This window comes from Coturnix japonica, chromosome 1 (assembly GCF_001577835.2).
Source record: "Coturnix japonica isolate 7356 chromosome 1, Coturnix japonica 2.1, whole genome shotgun sequence".
Classification (NCBI taxonomy): Eukaryota; Metazoa; Chordata; class Aves; order Galliformes; family Phasianidae; genus Coturnix; species Coturnix japonica.
In genome coordinates this window covers 106,724,453-106,746,546 of record NC_029516.1, presented here as the reverse complement: position 1 = coordinate 106,746,546, position 22,094 = coordinate 106,724,453, and the positions used below count along the sequence as shown (strand labels likewise).

General features: G+C 38.0%; 1 protein-coding gene across 1 annotated transcript in view; it reads right to left on the bottom strand.

The window, feature by feature from the left end:
* Positions 1-1,667: 1,667 nt before the first annotated feature.
* Positions 1,668-22,094, bottom strand: part of SMS (spermine synthase) — a 45,561-nt gene continuing 25,134 nt past the window's right edge. The window contains exons 6-11 of the mRNA XM_015885411.2: positions 19,826-19,980; positions 19,364-19,453; positions 18,299-18,413; positions 17,643-17,722; positions 6,981-7,096; positions 1,668-4,493 (exon numbers count right to left, since the gene is read on the bottom strand). Of these exons, the coding sequence (XP_015740897.1) occupies positions 4,451-4,493; positions 6,981-7,096; positions 17,643-17,722; positions 18,299-18,413; positions 19,364-19,453; positions 19,826-19,980 (599 nt within the window). The 3' untranslated portion in view covers positions 1,668-4,450. The remainder of the gene's footprint in view (positions 4,494-6,980; positions 7,097-17,642; positions 17,723-18,298; positions 18,414-19,363; positions 19,454-19,825; positions 19,981-22,094) is intronic.

Here is a 22,094-nt window from a genome sequence, read left to right as displayed (position 1 = left end):
CCTCCAGTCCCTACAGAGCACAGATGAGGCAGTGCAACCAGCACACACATGCTCCCTCTCTCCGTCATACTTGTTGTGCTGTCCTGTTGTTAGTTCATTCTCTTGGCTCATTACCCCCAAACACTTCCAATCTTAACTGTTGTTGCATCCTTTCTTCACTTGCCATAACCCTTTTTGCAACACAGCACAGTTGTACGTCTCATTAAGCGTCCAGTCATAAAGCACGTTTTACACTTTTACTCCCTTTCTACCTTCTCCATTTCTACCTCTGCTGCTCAAGTTGACTCAAATCTATCAAAACCATATGAACTTCTTCACTTGGTTCCTAAAGCAAGGATTAACTGCTCACATTCCCCAAAGGCAGCCCAATGTTGTTCCCTGCTATTAATCACCCCTGCATTCTGCTCCTTTTCTGCTACTTTTCTCCCTTGCTCCTTCGGCATTTCAAAGATTCCAAATACTCCTTTTCTCTCCGAGGGCTTTATCGACTTCTGCCTATTGCCCTCAGGCAACATCATCTGCAATCTCCTATTTCTAAATTAGACTAAGAAACAGAGCGCTCTTCTGGCTCTCGCTTGTCCCAGCACCTTATTCCTTCCAGCAAGTTGTCAACACCTCAAACCCCAAATGGTAAAAATAAAAATGCAACAGACACCTAACCATCTTCCCTGCTGTGCATGTGGGCACCTAAAATGACTCTATTTCCTACTCTCAATCTCTGCACATAACACTTTTTCTCAAGAAGTTATAACCTTCCCCTTTCTTTTCCATAACTATGAAGTCATTTCCTACCACTGAACTTAAGACAAATGTACATATGTGTCCATCTCAGTTGGCTGGAATTTATGTAAATCTCTACAGTCTTTCTCTGAAGTCACATTCTTCTTTCATTGTGTGACATTATTAATCTTTTTGAATGGCAGCCCACACTAACGACTTCAATTTGCCCATCTTGTTCAAGCTCTTCTTTCCCTTCCTAATCTTGTTCCAAATCTTGCAACGTTCCTAATGTCTCATTTCTGCACTGTCTCTGCTATGCAGTGAGTCACACTACCACCCAAAGTCAACTTGCCACTTCAGCAGAAAAACTAAGAAACAGATTACAGACCTCCAAAAAAAAATTAACATCTACAGAATACCCCAGAAAATTAATTTTTTTTTTTTCTACAGAAAAATCACTGAAGCCTGAAGTGATCCCCTGCACTACAAACATCATCGTGCTGTTCCACACCACAAAGCACTTTATCCAAGCACGTATTATGTGGAAAATAATTGAACTGAATAATCTCCCAGGGACAGACAATTTTAAGATGCTAGGAAGAAATACTTTTCTCAGAGGTTGGTGAGGTGCTGGCACAGCTGCCCAGAGAAGCTGTGGTGCCCCATCCCTGGAGGCCTCAAGGCCAGATTGAATGGGGCCCTGGGCAGCCTGAGCTGGTGGGGGGCAGCCCTGCCCATGGCAGGGTTTGGAACTGGATGATCTTTGAGGTCCCTTCCAATCCAAACCATTCTATGATTCTATGAAAAGATACTCAGTAAAAGGACCATTCTGTGCCTTTATGTTTGCTAGGTGACAAATGAAAAAGATACAAGGACCCTAAGCACCATACCCATTACTTCTGGCACTTTAGCACTGAATCCACAATGCATTTAAAAATCCACACACAAGCAGTAACAGCGTACCTTTATTTTAACACGTGCATTGCACTGATGCAGTAGATACAAAGCCAGAAGTCTTCTCTTTGCACAAATTATCATCAATCAAGTTTTTAAGTATCTAAGTCACATTTCTAGGTGGAAGCAGCATTTAGTGCAAAGAATAGTTCAGAAAACTTTAATGTTATCTTGGGAACTGTTTGCATACATAGTGCAGGAATGATAGCTATTCCTAACTGGCCTTAAACATGGAAATCCAAGCAGCTGTTGCAGTTTGCTTTTGAAAATTCTAACACAAAGCAGTTTATTTTCCTTCTCTTAAAAAAAACAAACAAACCAACCAAAACCAATCCTATACTACAGCAACAAATAAATAAAAATTGACAGTGTGTATATACTTGCTCAGAATCAATTCATCAACTTAAAAATAAAAGGTAATATTCAGTGTTTGCTGAATTGCTTTACACTACTTCTACCACTTTAAAAATCCTACATTAAAAAGTTTAAAATAAAATAAAAAAAAAAATCCCCCAAATCTCTTTGCAGTTATCAGTTGAAAGCACTGCTGACTTAACTATAATCATTTAATTCTAGTCCCCTGGACATGATAAGGGATTACAGAACACCCCTGCACATCCAGCACCTCTGCGTTCAGGAAACATCTCTGCTAAACAAAGGCTAGCCTTGGTACAGCAAGCCAGCAAGCACAGTAAGTCATCTTCCAGTTTACGAGTGTCTTTGCTAAAAAAACAACCCACCCCTACTTGTATCCAACTTCTAGATCTACCAAGCTCACCCTGGAAAACATGCTGTATGCCCTGTCTTAGCGAATGCCTGTGTGCTTAATACCACCTACATGGTGGTAATCACATGGAAGGATCAGTGGGAATATTCATGCTTGCCATGTTAAGGGTACGTGTTACTGCTTATAAGACATCTGCATTTGTTTGTATCTACACAATATACTGATCATGGTCCTATATCATAAATGAAGAGTTACTACTAGGTCATATAGGCAATAATGGGATGGATATAATAGAGCTAAAACATTCAGCACTTTTCTCTCTTCCAGTTCCATAGGAGGATCTGCTCTTTGGGGCTACTTCAGGATACAAAGGTTGTAAGCCAGCTGTGATCCACATGTATCTAAGTAAGAATCAGCATTAACTAGAATTGCTTGAAACAGACCGGAGAACAACACTTCTTGGCTCTCCAAACTCAAATCAGTTTAAGAGTATAACTATTAAATAAAGGGCAAATTTTTACAAGTTTTTCCATTATCCCTCTGAAATTCCAGGTGGATCACTATAATTTCATCAACAATTTATGCATATGGGATGCAGCAAAACTCTTCCTTATGTATGGTTTAAGAGTACAGATCCTAAAAGTGTAATTTTTTTTCACGAGCAGTATCATTTTGGTTATGCAGGGGAAAAATAAATCAACTCCCTCCAACAAAACTAAGAAAATATGAATACAAGGTGTTGAAGGAAAAACATAATTATGTGTTTTGGGGTAGGGTATTTTTTATTCTATCTTGGCAATGTGCAGAAATGTACAGAATGGTTACATCCTTTCTATCTCCTCTAAAGTGGAATCTTTTAAACACTGAAAGCAAACTTTTAGCATGTAAGAACACTCTTATAAAAATATAACTTTTATGACAACATGATAAACAATTTAAGAAAAGTTTCCTCTCTCAGAACAAAACTACGATGCAACTTCCAGATTGTTAACTTGCAAGTGAGTAATTCGGCAAGAGCCTCACACAGTGTGGTCAGGCTGGAGAAATACAAGCTGGACTTACCCTACTGAAGTGCATCTATTTGCTCCAAAACTTTCCAGAAATACTGGTGCACATGAAATCAGATCACACCCACATTTCTTTTAAGTGAGCTTTCCTTCTTCAAGAACCTAGTGTTTCCCAAAAGGCTGAGGAATGTATGATCACAAGAACCTTAATACACCTAATTTCTTGCACTGCAGTGAGATATCAACCTTAATTTTCATGCTGGCAATGTACCCCTACAAACTACTATTACATCCATACCAAAATCTAAATCAATAGGGCAGCAGCTAAAGATGTCCATGAGGTGAAAGGTCAAGGACTCTTTTCCTGCAGAAGAGATGACAGCAGTATGATGAATGAATGAAACCACAGGAAATAAAGTTTAAAATTAGCTTTCTAGCTTTCTTCCCTTTGTAATGAAGGATTCGGGGGGTATTCTTTCAAGAAGTCCCATTCCACACTCCCACCCCTTTTTCTTATGCCTGTCTTCTCTAAATGGAAACACTGCAGTATTAAATTTCAGCTACCAAAGTAAAAGCCCTCCCTGCATCATTGAACAGCACTACAGATTAAAAAAATAATCTGGTCAAAAACAAACAAACAAACAAAAAAACAAGCTCCATTGACCACCCTCAGGGATGAAACGCTCAAGATGTCTTTTTTAATCAATAAGTTTGTGAAGATCTACAAAAACTAAAAAGGATCACATTCTAAAGGTTCAGTGCATTCAGCAGCTACACAGTTTTGCTGCTTACTCATCTTTAAGTTGACTTTCAAAAATAACACCCTAGCTCATCAAAATATACATTTTTCATTTGCTTTTAAATTAGAATAACAATTAAAAAAAAAAAAAAAAAGAACATTTAAAAGAATTCACAATCAATAGCATGACTAAGTTTCAGGATCATCTACTGCATATAATTTAAAGGTTTGAGATGCCAATATGCACCATGTGGCAGGCCTATATGCTTCATGTAGCATGTACATTTAGAATAATCTTGATGTTCAGACTTCAGTTTGCTTCTTCCAAATAGTGTAGAACACCCACCTGGAGAAAATAAACAGTCAAGGAAAAAAACAAAACAACAAAACTACACAGTACAAAGTTAAAATGAAAATAGCTCTTTTCACTTTCAATTCTGAAAACTCACCTTTCATAGAAATGGGGTAGATAACTTCAAAAGTGAAATCTCTGTGGATTCTCTTTTTTGCTCAGCAGTTCAAAAGAGAACCCCAGAGCCACTGAAACTAAAATGCTCTGCAAACCCATTTTCTAATCCTTGCTGCACTAAGCATTGCAACCGTTCAAAAAACTACAAAAGTACATTAGGAAGAGCAACTAAAACTCCAGATCTCTGATCACCAAATTGGGATCCCTCTCACTCACCTTCCTGATGAATGAGGTAACATCCAGCTAACTAATTTGTGAATTCCTATTGCAGGCATAGCCAGACACACAATTGATAACAAAATGCTCAGTAGCTGAACACAGTGTCCAAATATCTTACTGGACAAACATTAAACTGCCTACTGCATGCTGAATGCCCTAACTACAAGATGCCTCCCTATCTACAAGAAGGGCCATAAGGAGGATCTGGGGAACTACAGGCCTGTCAGCCTAACCTCGGTACCGGGGAAAGTTATAGAACAAATCATCTTGGGTAAAATCACATGGCCTGTGCGTGGTGTCCAGGGGATCAGGCCCAGCCAGCATGGCTTCATGAAAGGCAGGTTGTGCTTAACCAACCGCATTTCCTTCTACAACTGGGTTACCAGACTTGTAGATGAGGGAAAGGCAGTTGATGCAGTCTACCCAGACTTCAGCAAAGCCTTTGACACGGTCTCTCACAGTATTCTCCTGGGGAAACCAGCTGCCCATGACCTGGATAGGTAAACCCTCCTTTGGGTAAGGAACTGGCTAGAGGGCCGTGCCCAGTGGGTAGTGGTTAATGGAGTTAAGTCCAGCTGGTGACACACTACAAGTGGTATCCGCCAGGGGTCGGTACTGGGGCTCATCTTGTTTAATATCTTCACTGATGACCTAGATGAGGGGATTGAGTGTACCCTCAGTAAGTTTGCAGATGACACCAAGTTGGGAGATAGTGTCGATCTGCCTGAGGCCCTTCAGAGGGATTTGGATAGGCTGGATCACTGGGCTGAAGTGAATGGGATGAGGTTCAACAAGGCCAAGTGCCGGGCCCTGCACTTTGGCCACAATAACCATAAGAGCATGAGACATGGACCATCACCTTTTTTAAGAACTACAGGAACAGCAGCTGAGTGAGCCACAGACTTCTGGAATTTAAAACTTAATATAACCAAAGTAAACTAACATTAAGGTATGCTTTCTTCTATTCATACAGTGAGGTCACATACTCTCCAAACGGGAGCCTGCATGTTCATTACAGTGTCACTGCAGAGACCTCATGGTCACATATGCTTTCCTTAAAATGAAGTTGGTTTTTATGTCGATAGCTATTTGAATTTCAGATGAGCCCCAAAGCAACACTGGTAAATAGCAGAATTTCAAGCAACAATTATACACAACTATCCTGAAAGTAAACAAAGGAAATGTAACTACAAAATGTGACAAGCTTGCTTAGCATTTTGGCTGCATTCAGATACCCATACAACTAATTTTCAGTCAGGATTATAAAAATAAGCATTTGCATTCAGTCAGAAGATTCATTCAATTCCTCAACAGGTTTCATGAATCTAAGTGAACATTGCACGGTCATTTTCTGAAGAAAGAGATACAACCTATATATATATATATATTTTAATTACTGTCACAACTCTATTGCAAAACAGCATGTAGGTATAATATTCCATCCAGACAAATACCACCTTCTGCACGGAAATCTAAGTTTCAAGAAAGGTGATAAAAGTACAAATAAGGGGATAACAGAGGTCCAAAACCAAATTGAAAATCAGAGTTCAAAACATTTTTAATGTGTCTTACTTTGGGCTAATCTGAAGTCATCAAGATAACTTTTTAAATATTCTTGTACCTTCACTGCTATAACATCAAGTTATTAATTTAGTCAAAAAAACTAAACTAAAAAAACCTTCCTCATTTCTCTTTAATTACTGTTCGCTTCCAAGGTGAGCTATATCTATTTAATGGCCATCTTAAATCATATTTTTGTTAAAAATTTTATGTCTGTTCGTTTACTAGAAATATTTAAATATATTACATGCAAGAAAAAAAAACCTCACATACTTTATGCTTGACATTCTACACTGTATAAATAATACATCTGACAACACTTGAAAACATGAAGAAAAACATAGCCTGATCTTGAAAGACGCTGATCATTTCACCACCAGTGAATTTATGGCACCATTAAAAATAATTCCTGCAATTATATTCAAAATAAAATTGCATTTTTTTTTTTTTCCCACAGTAAACAAATTATATTGTTTTTGAAGGTAGAAATGCCTTCTTGCATTCAAGTTCATTACCTCCAAGCCATCTAGGCTTGCTTGATTTCTTCATACACATTCTCTACGCTTTCTCAGTCTTAAAGGATACAATTCCATGTAGGAGGGAACACACACGATTTCTTTTGAAAACTCCACAGGACAATAAAGCCTACTAAGCTGTTCTTCATACAGAGTCAAGGCATCAGTCAGGTTGATACAGTTTCCCTGAAGTAAAAAAAGAAAAATGCCCTGGTTATAATAAAGCAAAGAAGCAAAACTGCAGATTAATACATATACACACTGACATTAGTGAAAGGCTTCCACATACTTGAAAAAAAGACAGAAGCAATTCTTAACATTTAAACATTTACAAGGCAAATATTGAACAGCTTGCCTTAATTCTGCCTACAGCAAAAACAATTTGTGTATTTTCAAGAAAAAAGAAGTATGGGGGAATTATCTATCTTCTCATTAGCAGAAGTAACTATTACACTATGACTCTCAGTTAAAACAGACCACCGTGTGTTATTTAGCTGCAACATTATCTCAATAACCATTTGCTTTATGGTTGCTTGAACGTATCAGTAAATAGCATTACAACATCCAGATTTTCTCTATTATTTAACATTGCCTAGGTCTTAAAACATGAAAATGCAGTATTAAAAAAACATAATCTGTTTATTTTAAACCAATTCTTCCATAAAAGAATACAATAAAACAAATCACACAAGTTCTATGGCTATAGGCCACAGTCTTAAGCTGTTGTACTTGCTTCTGAAATAGAACGGATTCCTCTGATTTTTGTTTTTCTTGGTTCTATGTATTACCTAAGAATAGTATATAATAGCATATTTAAGCACACGTATATATGATGCCCTCTCAATTCAGAGAAGTGCTAGCTTTTTTCTTAAAAAAGAAAGAAAAGAAAAAAGACCACCTATAAAAAGTTACCGTCTTAACTGAAAAATTGAGCTGGGCATCAATAACAAAAAGACCGAATAATCCAGATAGACCGTAACAAAGTCCATGTTCTCCATGTACCAATAAAATGTCTAGCAAGAAAGTTTAACTCTGTCCAACTTGTATTTGCACACACTGCTTCCTATTTTTGGCCTACTGACGCTCAGTTTATTTCATTTGTGGACTTCTCCCTCCAACTCCCTCATGAGGAATCTCCAGCTCAACCAGCAGACTCCAAATATGAAATCTAACTATGCAGCACACTGCACACAAACAGCCACAGAAACCATGACATCTACTCATATATCAAGACTTATGTGGGTCAGAATGAGCCATCTTCAGGAGACACATGTTCTCATCCTTCCCAAATGGTTGGGTTTACCAGTTTATTGTATGAACGCCTGTTACCTTTACCTAGTCACAAAGACTATTTTCTTCTTCAGATTTCTGATCAGCCAAAACAGAAGCACTAAGTAGGATTTCAATGTAAAAAAACCCCTCAGTTTCCCACACATTTTATCACTTCCAGTGGAAGAACAGTAGTCTTCTTACTACAGAAGACAAAAAAAATGCATCAAAAAAACCTATCTTTCACATTAGTGTGTACATAGTTCCTAGTAAACTAGCATATGAGACAAAGTCCCGCAAAACGATGATGTGAGGCCCATGGCACAGAAGACTACTGTTTATCTCAGATTATAATACTAATCTCAATGACAGAAATGCGCTGGTTGCTCTGAAAGTAACGCCTCCTATATGTATATTTCCATGGAAACTATACCAGATACAAAGAGCACAGGAAAGCCACTTGACAGAGCAAATTCTTAGTCACAAAACACTTTTTCCAATACAACCACCACCACTAGTTATGCATTTTCACCAGCAATGAACTACAGCTTGCACGCTCCTAACAATCTGCACCAGTTGAGTTGAACCAGTCACCACTGACAAAACGTACCACTCACTGGTTGGTTGTATCAGAAAGTAATATTACAACATCTAGGTAAACACTCAGCAGGTGTCAATTAATGTCAGTGGGTGCCATCTTTACTGCATGAAGGAATTCAATTCCACACCTGTGCTTCATCTGCACTTCCAAGTGAGACGCCATTTTGACTGCCTCTCTGCTGCCATTTGTTGCATGGAGCAAGGTTCATCCTCTACTGCCATACTACCACCATCTGCCTCTGTCATTCTGAGCCAACATAATAAAATAGGAGGCATTTTTTCAGAGCAGCCCTTATCTATCCATTAGAAAGAAAATGATCTAGTAAAAAAAAAAAAAAAAAAAAAAAAAGATTCCTAATTCTGATGGCTTCTTACATCCAGAATGACCCTTTCTCTTCATGACTGGACAGGCCAAAAGCCTTCCAGCAAAAGTACTCTGTAAGGAAGTTCTGCTTTTGATCTTTTTTTCTTGCAAAGTTCAGAGCATGTACAGAACAAGAAAGCCCAAGGCAAAAGACTCTGCCCATAGCACAGCACTACTGCTGTGAACAACCACTGGAAATGTTTGCACTTTTTTTTTTCCATTACAGAACAAGATATCTTGCCCCCTCCTACCCTCAGATAACATGAGTAACTTGCATCTGAATGAGAAAATGCAGATAGTTCATCCAAGAAGGAACTATATATTTACTTAAATACCACAGGTCTCTCATAGGCATAACTAATTCAGTACTTCAGAACCTCTAATTCAAAATGAAGGACAAATTCCATTAGAACTCTGGGAACAAAGGGTTCATTCAACACTTTCAAAATCCCCGCTTTACCTGTACTTCACCTCTGCTAACATGCTGCAAAGTGTAACTCCCAGAGATCAGTTTTTATACAAGAAATCTGCACTTCACTGTTTAACTTCTCTTTCGTACTGCTCCCAGATGCTTAAAAATGGCCTTAAAACAATTAAGTGCACACAAAGGTAACTGGTAGTTAATCCTCACATAAAGGAACTCATATGAGTTCAAAGAATAGATGCACAGATGCTACTACAAATAAGGCAGAGGCTGAAACAATCTGAGCTCTTATTAAAACCATTGTGCCTACAACACAGGTCCAATCAACATCATTTTTTACAACAGGTCCAATCAACATCATTTTTTACATATAACATCAGACAATAAACAGAAATAAACCTTTAATGCAAAGTTAAGATATGAGTACTAACCCAGCACAACTGCACAAAGCACAACAGACTACTGTAACACTTGTTTAGTAACCTACTATTATCCAGGGCACTGCAGCAGTTACTTGGTTCAGCCTTCCTTTACCAAGCGTATAATTTTGTTTCAACATCAGACCGAATGCAAAAGAAAAAACCACACACCTAAAAAACAACCTGTGTGTATAATTTGAGTCATAAATAGAAAACACTGCTAGGTAATTTACAGAACATACCAGTACTATGGAGGAAGTTTAATAGGATACACAATGGGATCTAAGGGTCTTATAGACAGTTGCTTAGCCTGCTGTTTCAGTATTTATACTTCCTTTCTTTTTCAGCAATTGAAATCATTGCAAACAGCATGACAAACAAATTACTGGAACAATGAAATGTAGCAATACACAATTTTACTTTTCAAACCCGTGGCTCTGCAGTCTACACACCTAGATCTCACTTAAAGGCCATGTACTTCAACCTCTCCTTCAGGACACACACAGCAGGTTTTTATAGCAGCATAGAATTACAATTTTTGGGGGGTAACTGTTTCGCTTTACTCAAGAAAAAGGTCAAAATTAAGCCTATTAAAAAAAAAAGCATAAAAAAATTTCTATTATTCACACCTTTCTTTAAGATATGAATGGCTGTATTGACCAAGACCACTGTGCTAATAACGATCCCAACTGCATTTAGATGGGCTGGCATCACTAAAATATGATGAAGGGAACTATGCCCAGAATGCAATACAGGGATCAATCAGATAACATGTAGTCTTCCTCATAATGAAAATAGTTAAATGGTAGAGCAACACACTTTGTCTTTTAAGTAGCCACTAATTACTCAGCCAGCATTGACCAGAGTGTTTAATAAACTTTAAAATTATGACTCAGCATTTCTTAAAAGGGAAATAGCAAAAGCAGCCATTTTCCCCTCACGTGGTTTAGTTAATTGTCAATATATACAGAAACCTCACCACATTCCTCTCCCTGAAGCCCTGATTTGATTTCAAACAATTTGACAAAGAAGAAATGGAGAAATGCTATTTTTTCTTTTTTCTTTTTTTTTTTTTTTTTCCCCTTAACAAGCATCCCTTTGACACAGAAGGCTGTTTAAACTTAGCAATTACCCAATCTCATTACCTTGCTTATGACTGACAATGCCTGAACTGCTTCACTCTTTTTGCGTTCAGAGTCTGCTCAATGCTTGGACACATCTTGACAGCTCATGCCCATCTCCAAACATCAATTATTCTTAGCCTTCAAAAGACATAAATTCTGTAGAAGAATCATAGAATATGCCAAGTTGGAAGGGACCCATAAGGATCACAGAGTCCAGCTCCAAAATTGCCCACCTGTTTTGCTTTTTTCTTTTTTTTTTTTTTCCCTGCCATTTTTTCCACACAGTCCTGTGTTGAGGCAGGAAGTGCACTCAATGACCCCATGGGTCCCTTCTTTCTTTCTGTCTCAAGATGGAAGTCTATGATTCTTGTGTACAATGCCAGTGACACCCCATGAGATGTGATAGGCGCTGGATGTTACTTTCTAGGTTTTTACAAAGTATTGCACAATGATTTAAATAATAACTACAGTGCTGGGCAAACGATAAAAAACAATTCCCTAAAACAAAGTAGTAAAAAAATACAAAGATTGTTTAAATTAGCACCGGTATTCCCAATTTACTTTACTTCCCCTATCAAGCAGATGAGTTCATCAACTAGTTTGGCTAAATTTAAGTCACTATGCTTCCTCCGACTTTAGAAAGTAAACCAGTAATTTGGAAGGAGATGGAAGGGTCCCTTTCCATACTTGCCCATTTCCTACATATCATTTTTACACAGCTTTCTCTAAACACCATTGCTACTGGATATCTTGTCTGTCACAATATACCAGAAAAATCAGATTTTTGCTTTTAACAGTTTTCTATTTTAGTTTGTAATAACAAAGGAAGAAGTTGAATGCAGCCTGGGTCTCCTTCCTTCCTCACTTCAGAGTGACTATCAAGCAAGGAGATACACAGAACATCAAATTCCCAGCATCAAACCTAGTTTTGAGTCTTGGGTGACATAGACAGCTATTAAGGAACCAACAGAAGCAAATCCAACTGCAGGTATCTCCAATGTCCAAATAATCAAATACTTTAAAACTAAAATATCAGTAACTCAAGGAAATGCCTTCCCTAAAGACCTTCCAAACTGCCTAGAAATCACAGAGATGCACAAACATTCTTCCAGCCTCCTTGCTTGTTGCAGACAAGGAGAACACTTCTCCCTCTTTGGAAGTGATAATTAGAAAGCCCACACAACAGCCAAAAAAAGGATTTCAATTTTGGAGCAACAGTATGATGGTCTAGACACTTAGGAGGGCATGGCCACGTTGTATGACTAAGTGGTCAGGATGGGATCGCCTGGTGAATGGCCATGTGTGTGGGAGAAATCTGATCCTCGTACCAGTGGTTACTGCTGTTCACTGGAATGAAACCTGTGTGAGCAGACTTAGAATGCTTCGCCTGGGTTAGGCTAGGAAGCAGCACATTCCTGCAGGGAGGTATTTTTAAAGGTTCCACTCTTCAACAGGTTGAAATTATGGCCTGTTTAACCTCAAAGGATTAAATCAGCAGAGCAAAAGCTTAGCACTGTAAAAGGCATTTCCATGGCCCTTCATTAAGAAGAGGAAGAGAACTGGAAACAAAATAGGAACTGTGGGTTAAGATTAAAAAACATATTTACTGAGACAGAAAAGGAAAAACAGAAACAAAAATGCAACGATAAAAATACTGGGTTCAAAAGTAATGCCTCCTGTTCTATGTTGGCCCGTGATGACAAAGGCAGATGCTGGTGGTACCGCAGTAGAGGTTGAACCTTCCCACCAGTGTTCCATTACATTTTGTTGCAATGCAACAGATAGCAGCAAAGGGGCAGTCTGACAAAATTGTGACTGACATGGAAGTACGGATGAAGCAAAGGGACGTCAGTGAATTCCTCCATGCAGAAAAATGGCATCCACCACTGACATTCACTGATGTCTGCTCAAAGTTTTTGGAGACCAAACAGTTGATGTGAGCACAGTGAGGTGGTGGGTGGTGTGTTTCAATAGCAACAACTGCGAAGTGAAAGATAAGCCATGTTCTGGACAGTCATGGACAGCTGTCAAACCATGAAATGAAAAGCATCTCAATCAACTCACCTGCATGAATCAGCAGATTATGATCAGGGAAAAACAGCTTCAATGTGTTATAAATGATGGTGGCAACATTAGAATATCATAAAGTTTACTCCAGGTGGGTCCAACAATGCTCACACAGGAACATGAAGAACACTGTATACAATTTTATCAGGACCTGCTCAACTAATACAAGGCTAAAGGTGATGGTTTCCTGAATCGCATAATTACCAGTGATGAGATGTGGTGCCACTACTACAAATTACAGTCAAAAAGACAGTCTCTGTAGTGGAAATGTGAATTCCCCATCAAATAAAAAGTTCAAGACACAACACTTTGGGTAAAGTGATGTAGTGATGTCTTTTAGGATAGGAAAGAGTTGCTCATTCTGGATCTCCTGAAACCAGCCAGAGCAAACTATCAGCTGTGACTGCTACACTGCAATACATACTAAGCTGAAGGCTCCAACTTCTGGAGTCAGGCCACAGAAGATGACAACCTTCCTCTTGCAGCCTGACTCCCTAACTGTTTGAAGACCGTGGAGCATGTTGCCATCTTGGCTGGACTATCCTACCACATCCACCATTAAGTCCGGATTTAGCACCTTCTGATTTCCATCTGTTCAGGCCAATAAAAGATGGGACTACATGGGGAACATTTTCCTAGCAGTTGTGGAACAGTGGGTCATTCCCACCGGTGAAGATTTTTACACAGATTTTTGTGTAAGGTTCATAGACTCTTTGTTAACTGCTAGTGAAAATGCATAGCTAATGGTAGGATCTGCTGAAATTTGATGTTTTCTAGCTGAGAATTTGCTTTACCAAATAGAGTTACTGCACTCTTTGCACTGTTTTTGTTTCCATGTAAAGAGGCATAACTTTTGGAGTAACCTACATACATATCTGCAGTGCAATCACTTGTCAACCTCTGACAAACACACAGCAACAATACCATGGCCTGCCAACAAGGTAATGTCTCAGCACCTGTCAATAAACACCCAACAAGCCCCGAGCAGTGGCCTTCCCTCAGACAACTCCCTACAGCTTCATTGTCTTCCCATGCCAAATTCAGGCCAGCTGTCCTGGCTCTTCCCTGCCCTCTGCTGCCTCCTCATGAAGGCTGTAGCTCTTCCCCAATGAGTAGCCAAGTCTGGGCCCAGGTACACTCATCACTCAGCAACAACCTAACATCCACATGCTATTAACACTGTCCCAGCTGACCAGGACATGGGATTATGCTTGTATGCATACACAAAGCTGTGAAAACTGAAGCTAAAGATCCTTGAAACTCAATTCTCTTTGTATACTGGAAACCCGGGTCCTATGATGGCTGCAAGACTCTCAAGATAAATTAATGTGGTTAAAAAAAAAATAAATCAAGGACATCAATTGCAAGGCTACTATTCAAATAAGTTTTTACTCTCAACAATTATTAAGATTGGTGGATATACAGAACAATTACAGAGGCCTTTTTTTCCAACATACTTAAGTACAGACTTACAGCAACAGAGAATGAGATCCATAAATTGTCCTTTCTATCTCACCAGAGCTGAAACAACCAAAAATGTCATTCCTTCATCCTAAAATTGGGCACATCTGTTCTTGCATCCCCTAGGAATACAAATAGTCTGAAAAGCCTTTTGCAGACAGGCTCTCTAAATGTTAATGAAGTACGGTGCAATGTTAGTTATCAGTCTCCACCTTGTGGCGAAAAGATCATCTGCATAAGCATTTGGAAATAGCTTTGAGGATCACAGTGGCACCTCAAGGGAGCAATCACGTTTTGTGTATTAGAACAGCACATGAAAAAAAGCTATAATTACTGTTTTTCATTAACCTGTGTGCATAATTTAGTCCTACTTTTCACTTCCAATAACAAAAAAACAACAGTACATCTCAACTTCCTCAACTCCTGCCCCTGCACATTTGTTAAGATCAACTTTTCCCAGTTTAAAAAAGAAGTCAGATCTCCCATAATCCTGAAGTTATTGGAGTGTCTCTCAGAATGTTTAGTGTCAGGGTCAGCGTCCCATTCTACGTGCAGATAGATTTACTCAACTTTTGTTGATGCTAGTAATACATATAACATCCTAAAAATACAGTATCTGCATTAAAACCTGCAAGTTTTAGTAAAAAATCAAACCAGCCTGCCAATTTTTTTTTTATAGAATCAATTGTGCAAGAGCAGGTAAGACTTGCAGATACCTACAGCAATGGCACTATCCATTTTGTCATCCACAGGAGAAGCCATCACATCAGTTACACAATGCAATTATGAAAAAAAGAGATACTTCTTTGGTAAACTTTGGTAAATTCAGGTTTTAAATTAATCAAAAATATTATATGTAACTAGCTGGATATTGGTAACTCTATCCTACTTAATGCTACTTAATCCTACTCTGCTGATGATGCTCCTAAGCAATACCTGAAGTAGTTTGCTTCTTCTGATAGCATAATACACTTTCCTGTCAGAACACAAGATGCTAGTACAACACAATGCCAAGACAGAGAAAGCAACTACAGCTCCTGTCCTGTAAGCAACAGGATGACACTTTTGCAGCACCTTCCCTATGATACATTCCTTCATCATAGTGAGGTTCAGGTTATAGCAATTAAATGGACATTCCCCCAGTCCGTTTTCTTGATGTTATTCAATATGTTTATGTTTTAGAGAACCAAAAAAGTACCTCAAGAAAGTTGGTATGAGAGGCCAGGGGAAACAACACACAAAATATTGGTTTTTTTTTTTGTTTTGTTTTTTAAAAAAAAAGCTTCCTTAAAAGGAATGATTCCCTCAGTAGGTAAAATACAGCCCATTATCTAAAACTTGCATCCTAGAAGTTGACAGCTGGAACAGAAGTAACTTAAATAGCCAACATTAATACACAGAGCTAAAAAATTCTGTCATTTAACAACTAATATATATCAGAGCATTCAAAATCTTGCACACCTCAGTGTGTGACTAAGATCAGATACACAAGTCAGCTGTATTCGTGTCTGAACTGCAGTCCACAGTCTACCTGTCAGGCTAAACCAGAGCTGCTATTAGACTCAGTCTACTCTGCTTGCAGCTCGATGTACAGCCAGCCACTTATCCACACACACTAGCTGCAGTATGGCCACCAAACCAGCTTTTGGCATATCTGGGAAGACCCAGAGAGCATCTGGAACACCTGACAGATTGCAGAGACATTTACATATCCACTATTAAAAGTCCATTAGATTCATTGCAAGTAGGAAAATCACAACAGAAGTGCTTGATCTGTCCAAAAAACATATCCTCCCTTTCAATACCGAAACCTGCAAGGTTTTGTCAGAAAGATTTAGCGCAGTATGACTGAGTTAGTTGTATCCTTCATTTCAACCACAGAATAATGCATTTGTCTTGTTCACACAACTGTTGCATTTCAAAGAAAAGCAGCACATTAAAGTTGCCATTGAAAAAAAAAAAAAAAGGTAATTCTGTGAATCTTGCATTTATTTAAAAACTTGTCCAATTTAAGAGCAAACTCATTCCTTTGCACACCTCAGAAAGCAAGCTTTGATGGGAATAGTGTTCAAATGCATAATTTTAGCAGGGTTATTACAGAGTTTGGTGAAGTACTTCCAAATGCTGTACTTAGATGCTACACACATCAGAAAACTAGTTGAAGTATGAGCACAACACAAATACAACTTCACAGACATTTCACTCAACAATCTGCTTGCTCTGATCATTTTTTTTGTATAAATGCATAGAGCTTTGTACTCTACCTACAGAGAGGAAGTATCTTCAGATGAAAGCTTTACCACAGTTGCATTATACCTGAGGTGGCTATCCTGTAGCAAGCATATCAATTTTAAATTATTTTAAATGGAATTGGATTAGAAACTCGACCGAAGAACAAAGTCTTACATGAACTGTATAAGGCATTTCATAAAATGCCAAGCATTATAACAAGTAGATTAAAATGTTCAAAATCTGTTTTCCAGGAAGGAAAACAAGTAATTTCTGTTAGGAACTGATAAAAAAAGCAAAAAGGGTATTTACTTCCAACTGACTCATTTTCTTGTCCCATTGTACCTGTGTCAAATTCTTACATCTTCACGGATAACACCAATTCTCATGTCTTATACTACTGAAAATATGAGCTTAAAAACCGTGTCTATCTCTGCAAAGTACACCTGTTCTGCTTTTCCAAGAACTGCTTGCAGCTACAGTATTATGCAGCATGCCTTCCTGATTATTGAAATTATGTTTTTAAGTTCAAAGACACAAACTCTACAATTTCAGCTGAAAATGAAAGAAGACAAGTCAGTTTGGAAAGCCCAAATTTCATGCAAAAGTCCCAAACAAATTACTACAAGAAAACAGCTTGTATTATATAAAACTATATTTTCTTAGGTTTTTTTTTCTTTGTTTGTTTTTGTTTTTTTTTAAGAAAAAGACGTATCTGCAAAATATACTTTACAATACTTATACAGCATTACTTCTTCACATCCAGATACCATACCTGTGTGAAATACTTTCCATCTTGCTTCAGGACTTTCATTGAGAGGTCAAGAATCAACCGCAGAAATTCCCACGTAGAATCTACATACAGAGCATGATCAATAAACAAGTATCACTGGCTTTATGTAGTCAAGACCTGCAACACGTCTATCATCTAGAGAGCAGCTATCTTTCAGCTTAAAAGAAAGCAACAAAGAAACAACCAAGAAAAATAAATCAAAGCATCTATAGAACTCATACACAATAGCAACAAATAAGTGAATATCTCTGGTTCTCCTAACTGGAATTTTCTGTAAGCTTTCTTTTGTTTGTTTTTAATAACGCTTTCATTAATTTGGGTAGGAACCAATAATGTGGCAGCAGGGGTATGAGTGCATACACTACCGGAATGTGAACACACTGAACACTTTTCTCAGGACTTAACTGAGCTCACATTATTCTAGAGCACAGTTTTCAACCAAGTTCAGTGCACCTATTTTTTTCTAATGCTTAAGAGAACTTTGAAAGACATGCTGTCATTCTCTGCCCTTCAATAAAGCTTCAACTAAAAAGGGTAAGAATCAAAGTGTTTTTTATTCAAATTGCCAATTATTATGGAGTAGGGACTGAAATTGAGAAAATACTCAGAAATCTAGGAAAATAAATTAGAAGATTAACCTTCTTCTGGAGATGTGGAGATTGGAACAGCTGTCAGATCATTAATTACATAATCAAACATCCTTCCTTCTTTGGCATACCTCTTCAGTACAGGAATACAGTCTTCAATTAGAACCTAAAAGAATGAAAAACTGTAATTAATCCTCAAAACACGCAGGAACTGGCCTGCAAAAAGGAACAAACATGGATTCACAGGAACTAAGCAAGGAATAAAGAGCAAAATTAAAAATGGATTTAACTTCAGGTTAAATTTTCAACTTTTTATGTCATTATGAAGAGGAATAATAGATATAGGAATAGTGAGAAGCACAAATGGGACTCAGTTTCCTAGCTTGGACTTCTATGTAGCCACTGTCCTGCTGAATGGTAACACTTCCAGTCTCCTAACACAGTAGTAAAATAAGGCATTCGTACGAAGGGTCATTGATTCATGTAAAGTAGCATGTGACTTCTCAGTTAAATTCTAATATGCATTTTTTAATTCACACCTTCAACCTCGTATTTATGAGAATATTAAAGAGCAGAAATGAAAACAGAACAAGATGTCAGATCACATCAATAAAATATGTCAGATGCAGCACAGAAGACTGCATGCATTTATATACTAAGAGGGAAGTGGTAGGATTTTCTCTGAAAACTAAAAAAAAAAAAATTGAAACTTTTTTTTTTTTTTTTTAAAAGACAAAGATATTCTCAATAGTGAAGGACAACCTAACTTAAATACACATTTCTTCTCTGATCTTCATAACAATTTAGGGAATTATATTTAACACCGCATCCTTACCGCTATTTCCTCTTCATTTATAAGTTATGGCAACAGACAAATCTCATATTTCACATTCCTTCCAGGTATACATAATTATTTTAATAATAAGTTGAAAGTGAAGAGTTAAAATAATGCATGCTTTCGATACAAATTCCACTGACAGCTATCAACATTTAGGAATTTCATTAGAAAAATGAAAATTTTTCTAATTCTTCTTCCCCAAATTAAGAAAGATCCATCTCCCAGCCTCAATGTCACATTTGAAACATTACTTTCAACGAAGGCGAATCAAAAAATACCTGATAGCACTCTCCTTTCAGATTGTCTAAGACATCTCCGCATGTTTTACGCATGTACTTTTTACACCCGTCGATCACCATTTGGTCAATGTTTGAAGACAGTTAAGGAATCCAGAATTTGAGAAATAATACAGGAAAATTTCATTTTCTTCAAGAAAAAAAACCAACTCTCAAAAAGGTGAAATTTACAAAGGAATAATAAGTTGTGGTTATGTCTCACAATACCCAAGCTTACATATTTGACCCCAAATTCAGATAGAGGGTCAAAAAGCACTTATTTTTGTTTTTAAACAGTATTTATAGCATATTAAATTACCATTACCGTTAAAGCTCCAGGCTCACAGGAAAGAAATTTCAATTCAGATTATCTCCTTGCGCAAATTAGAGTCTGGTAGTTGTACTACATGATAAAACATGCAGACTGCACAACAGTGAAACAACCAGTCATTTGTCAAAGGATATCTCTACCATAGTAACCATCTTTGGCTTCAGTTTGACTATCTCATACAGAATACCCCCATCACCACCTCCAAGGATCAGCACTTCTTTGCCAGTGTAGTCTTCCTTTCCACTGCCCATTATGGCTCGAGTATATGCCAGGTCACTTTCTGCCAGATCTGAATGGAAGGAAGAGTTGGACAGAAACATCTTTAATTCTTTTGATTAATCCCCAGCTGATACAGTACAGATCAATATGAGTAGCTACAGAAAGAACCTAGCTGAGACACTTCAGATACAAGGAGACTGATGATTTACCAGGACTAATGAAATCCTCCTCTGAATTCCATACAGGACTTCTGCAGTCCTCAACACAAATCTGAGAGTGGCTACATCAATATTACAAAGTACTGCGTGCCAAGACAAGCATATCTGAAGTGCAGAATAGCCAGTACTCAGGACTTGACATCTACACTTGATACACTTCAGTGGGTTTTTACCTTAAATTAATGCAACAAAAGACAACCAGGAGATTTTTGGAAGCACCCTCAGAACCCCAACTAAAAAGATCAAACTAGATGCACCCTTGTAGATCCCTGCACAGAAGAATAAGCATGACCATTAATATTTAAATGTTGGAGGGCCCTGAAGCTTGACTTCTGCTGACTTGCTCACTAGTACCTTCAAAACAAGCAATAACTTTCCTGGCTGTAATAAGAAATCTAAACTACAAGAGCAAAGCAATGATGTGCACTCTACAACTTCCAGAAGGGAGGTTGTGACAAGGAGGGGCTTGGCCTCTTCTCCCAGGCAACAAAAACAGGACCTGAGGAAATGGCCGAAAGTTGTATCAGATGAGGTTTAGACTGGACATAAGAAGGAACTTTTTCTTTCATAGAGTAGTCAGGCACTGGAATGGCCTGCCCAGGGAGGTGGTGAAGTCATCATCCCTGGCAGTGTTCAAGAGGTGTCTGGATAGCGAGCTAGGAGTTAAGGTTTAGTGGTTTTCTGTAGGTATGGTAAAGGGAGGACAGTTGGACTAGGTGATCTTGTAGGTCCTTTCCAACCTTGTGATTCTATGAATCTGTGTGCTGTTATACCAAGCACATCCTAATATTGTGCCTGCCAATCAGTATTTAGTTTATAATTGCACAATAACAGAATGACAATGACAGATCATTGTTTTAAAATTCTGTGGAAGGTAAATAAGTAATGGCACACTTCTCTTTCTCTGAGGCATGCTGTGACAACATTCAAAGAAAACCTGATTTCCATATGAAATGCAAATGAAAATTTCTGGCCAGGAGTGTGGAATACTTAATTTGGCAATTCAGATACAATTCTAACAGAATTAAAGAATACTCTGCAGATGAATTCAGTATTAACAACACTCACAGCTGCCATCTGCACAGAATTCTGTAAGTCCCCCTGACAGCTGGTGATAGCTACATTGAATGGTTAGAGGTATTTCTGGTGATTTCAAAAGCTATATTCAAAAGTCTTAATTACTCAGCCTCAAATCAGCTGTCCTAACCCTAGACACGAACATCCCCCATTTACCTCAGTCAGTAAATTTAAACATAATTACAAAGGGATTTTACAAAGCATCCTTGATGCCTAGTCTCCATAGCAAATAGCATCCTTATGTGGCTTAAAAGAACAGTAACCCATCTTCTCTCAGGTTCACTTTCAAAAATACAGGGAACAGCAGGCAGAGAGTACTCCATAGACAGAACCTCTCACAAAAGCTGGGTCACCCTTCTTATTAACTTGGAAGTTCACCTTAGCATTCCGGAGAAGAAAGAGGCAAAATAAGTTCAACAACACAGCAGCTAAATGGGATACAGCTGTTCTAGCTGATCTCACTGAGGAAATAATTCCAGCATCATAAAGAATAGAGCAGCAGGATTACCACCCCACACACCAGTTTCCACTTCTGCATGCTCCTTGAGAATGCCACTGTTGCTCTGAATACTGATAAAGTACTTTGTTTTACTGTCAAAGAGAAGCTCTTGAGAGATTGCCGTCACAACAAACAATAAAAGATTAAATGAATGAAGTGATTGAAGAAGCTGTGGTAGAGAACACTAACTTCAGTTCTCCTGTGGTAATTTCCAAAGGAAGAAAAATACTTTTGAAAGAGCAGATACCTTATCTGTACTTTAGCTTTTACATCTGATCACACTTTCTGATTTAAGTATTTTATATACAGAAACAGATATGTACACACATATGTATACAAGACTTAGCTTCCTCTACCAGAACCTTAACCCTCACTAATCCATTAGAACTG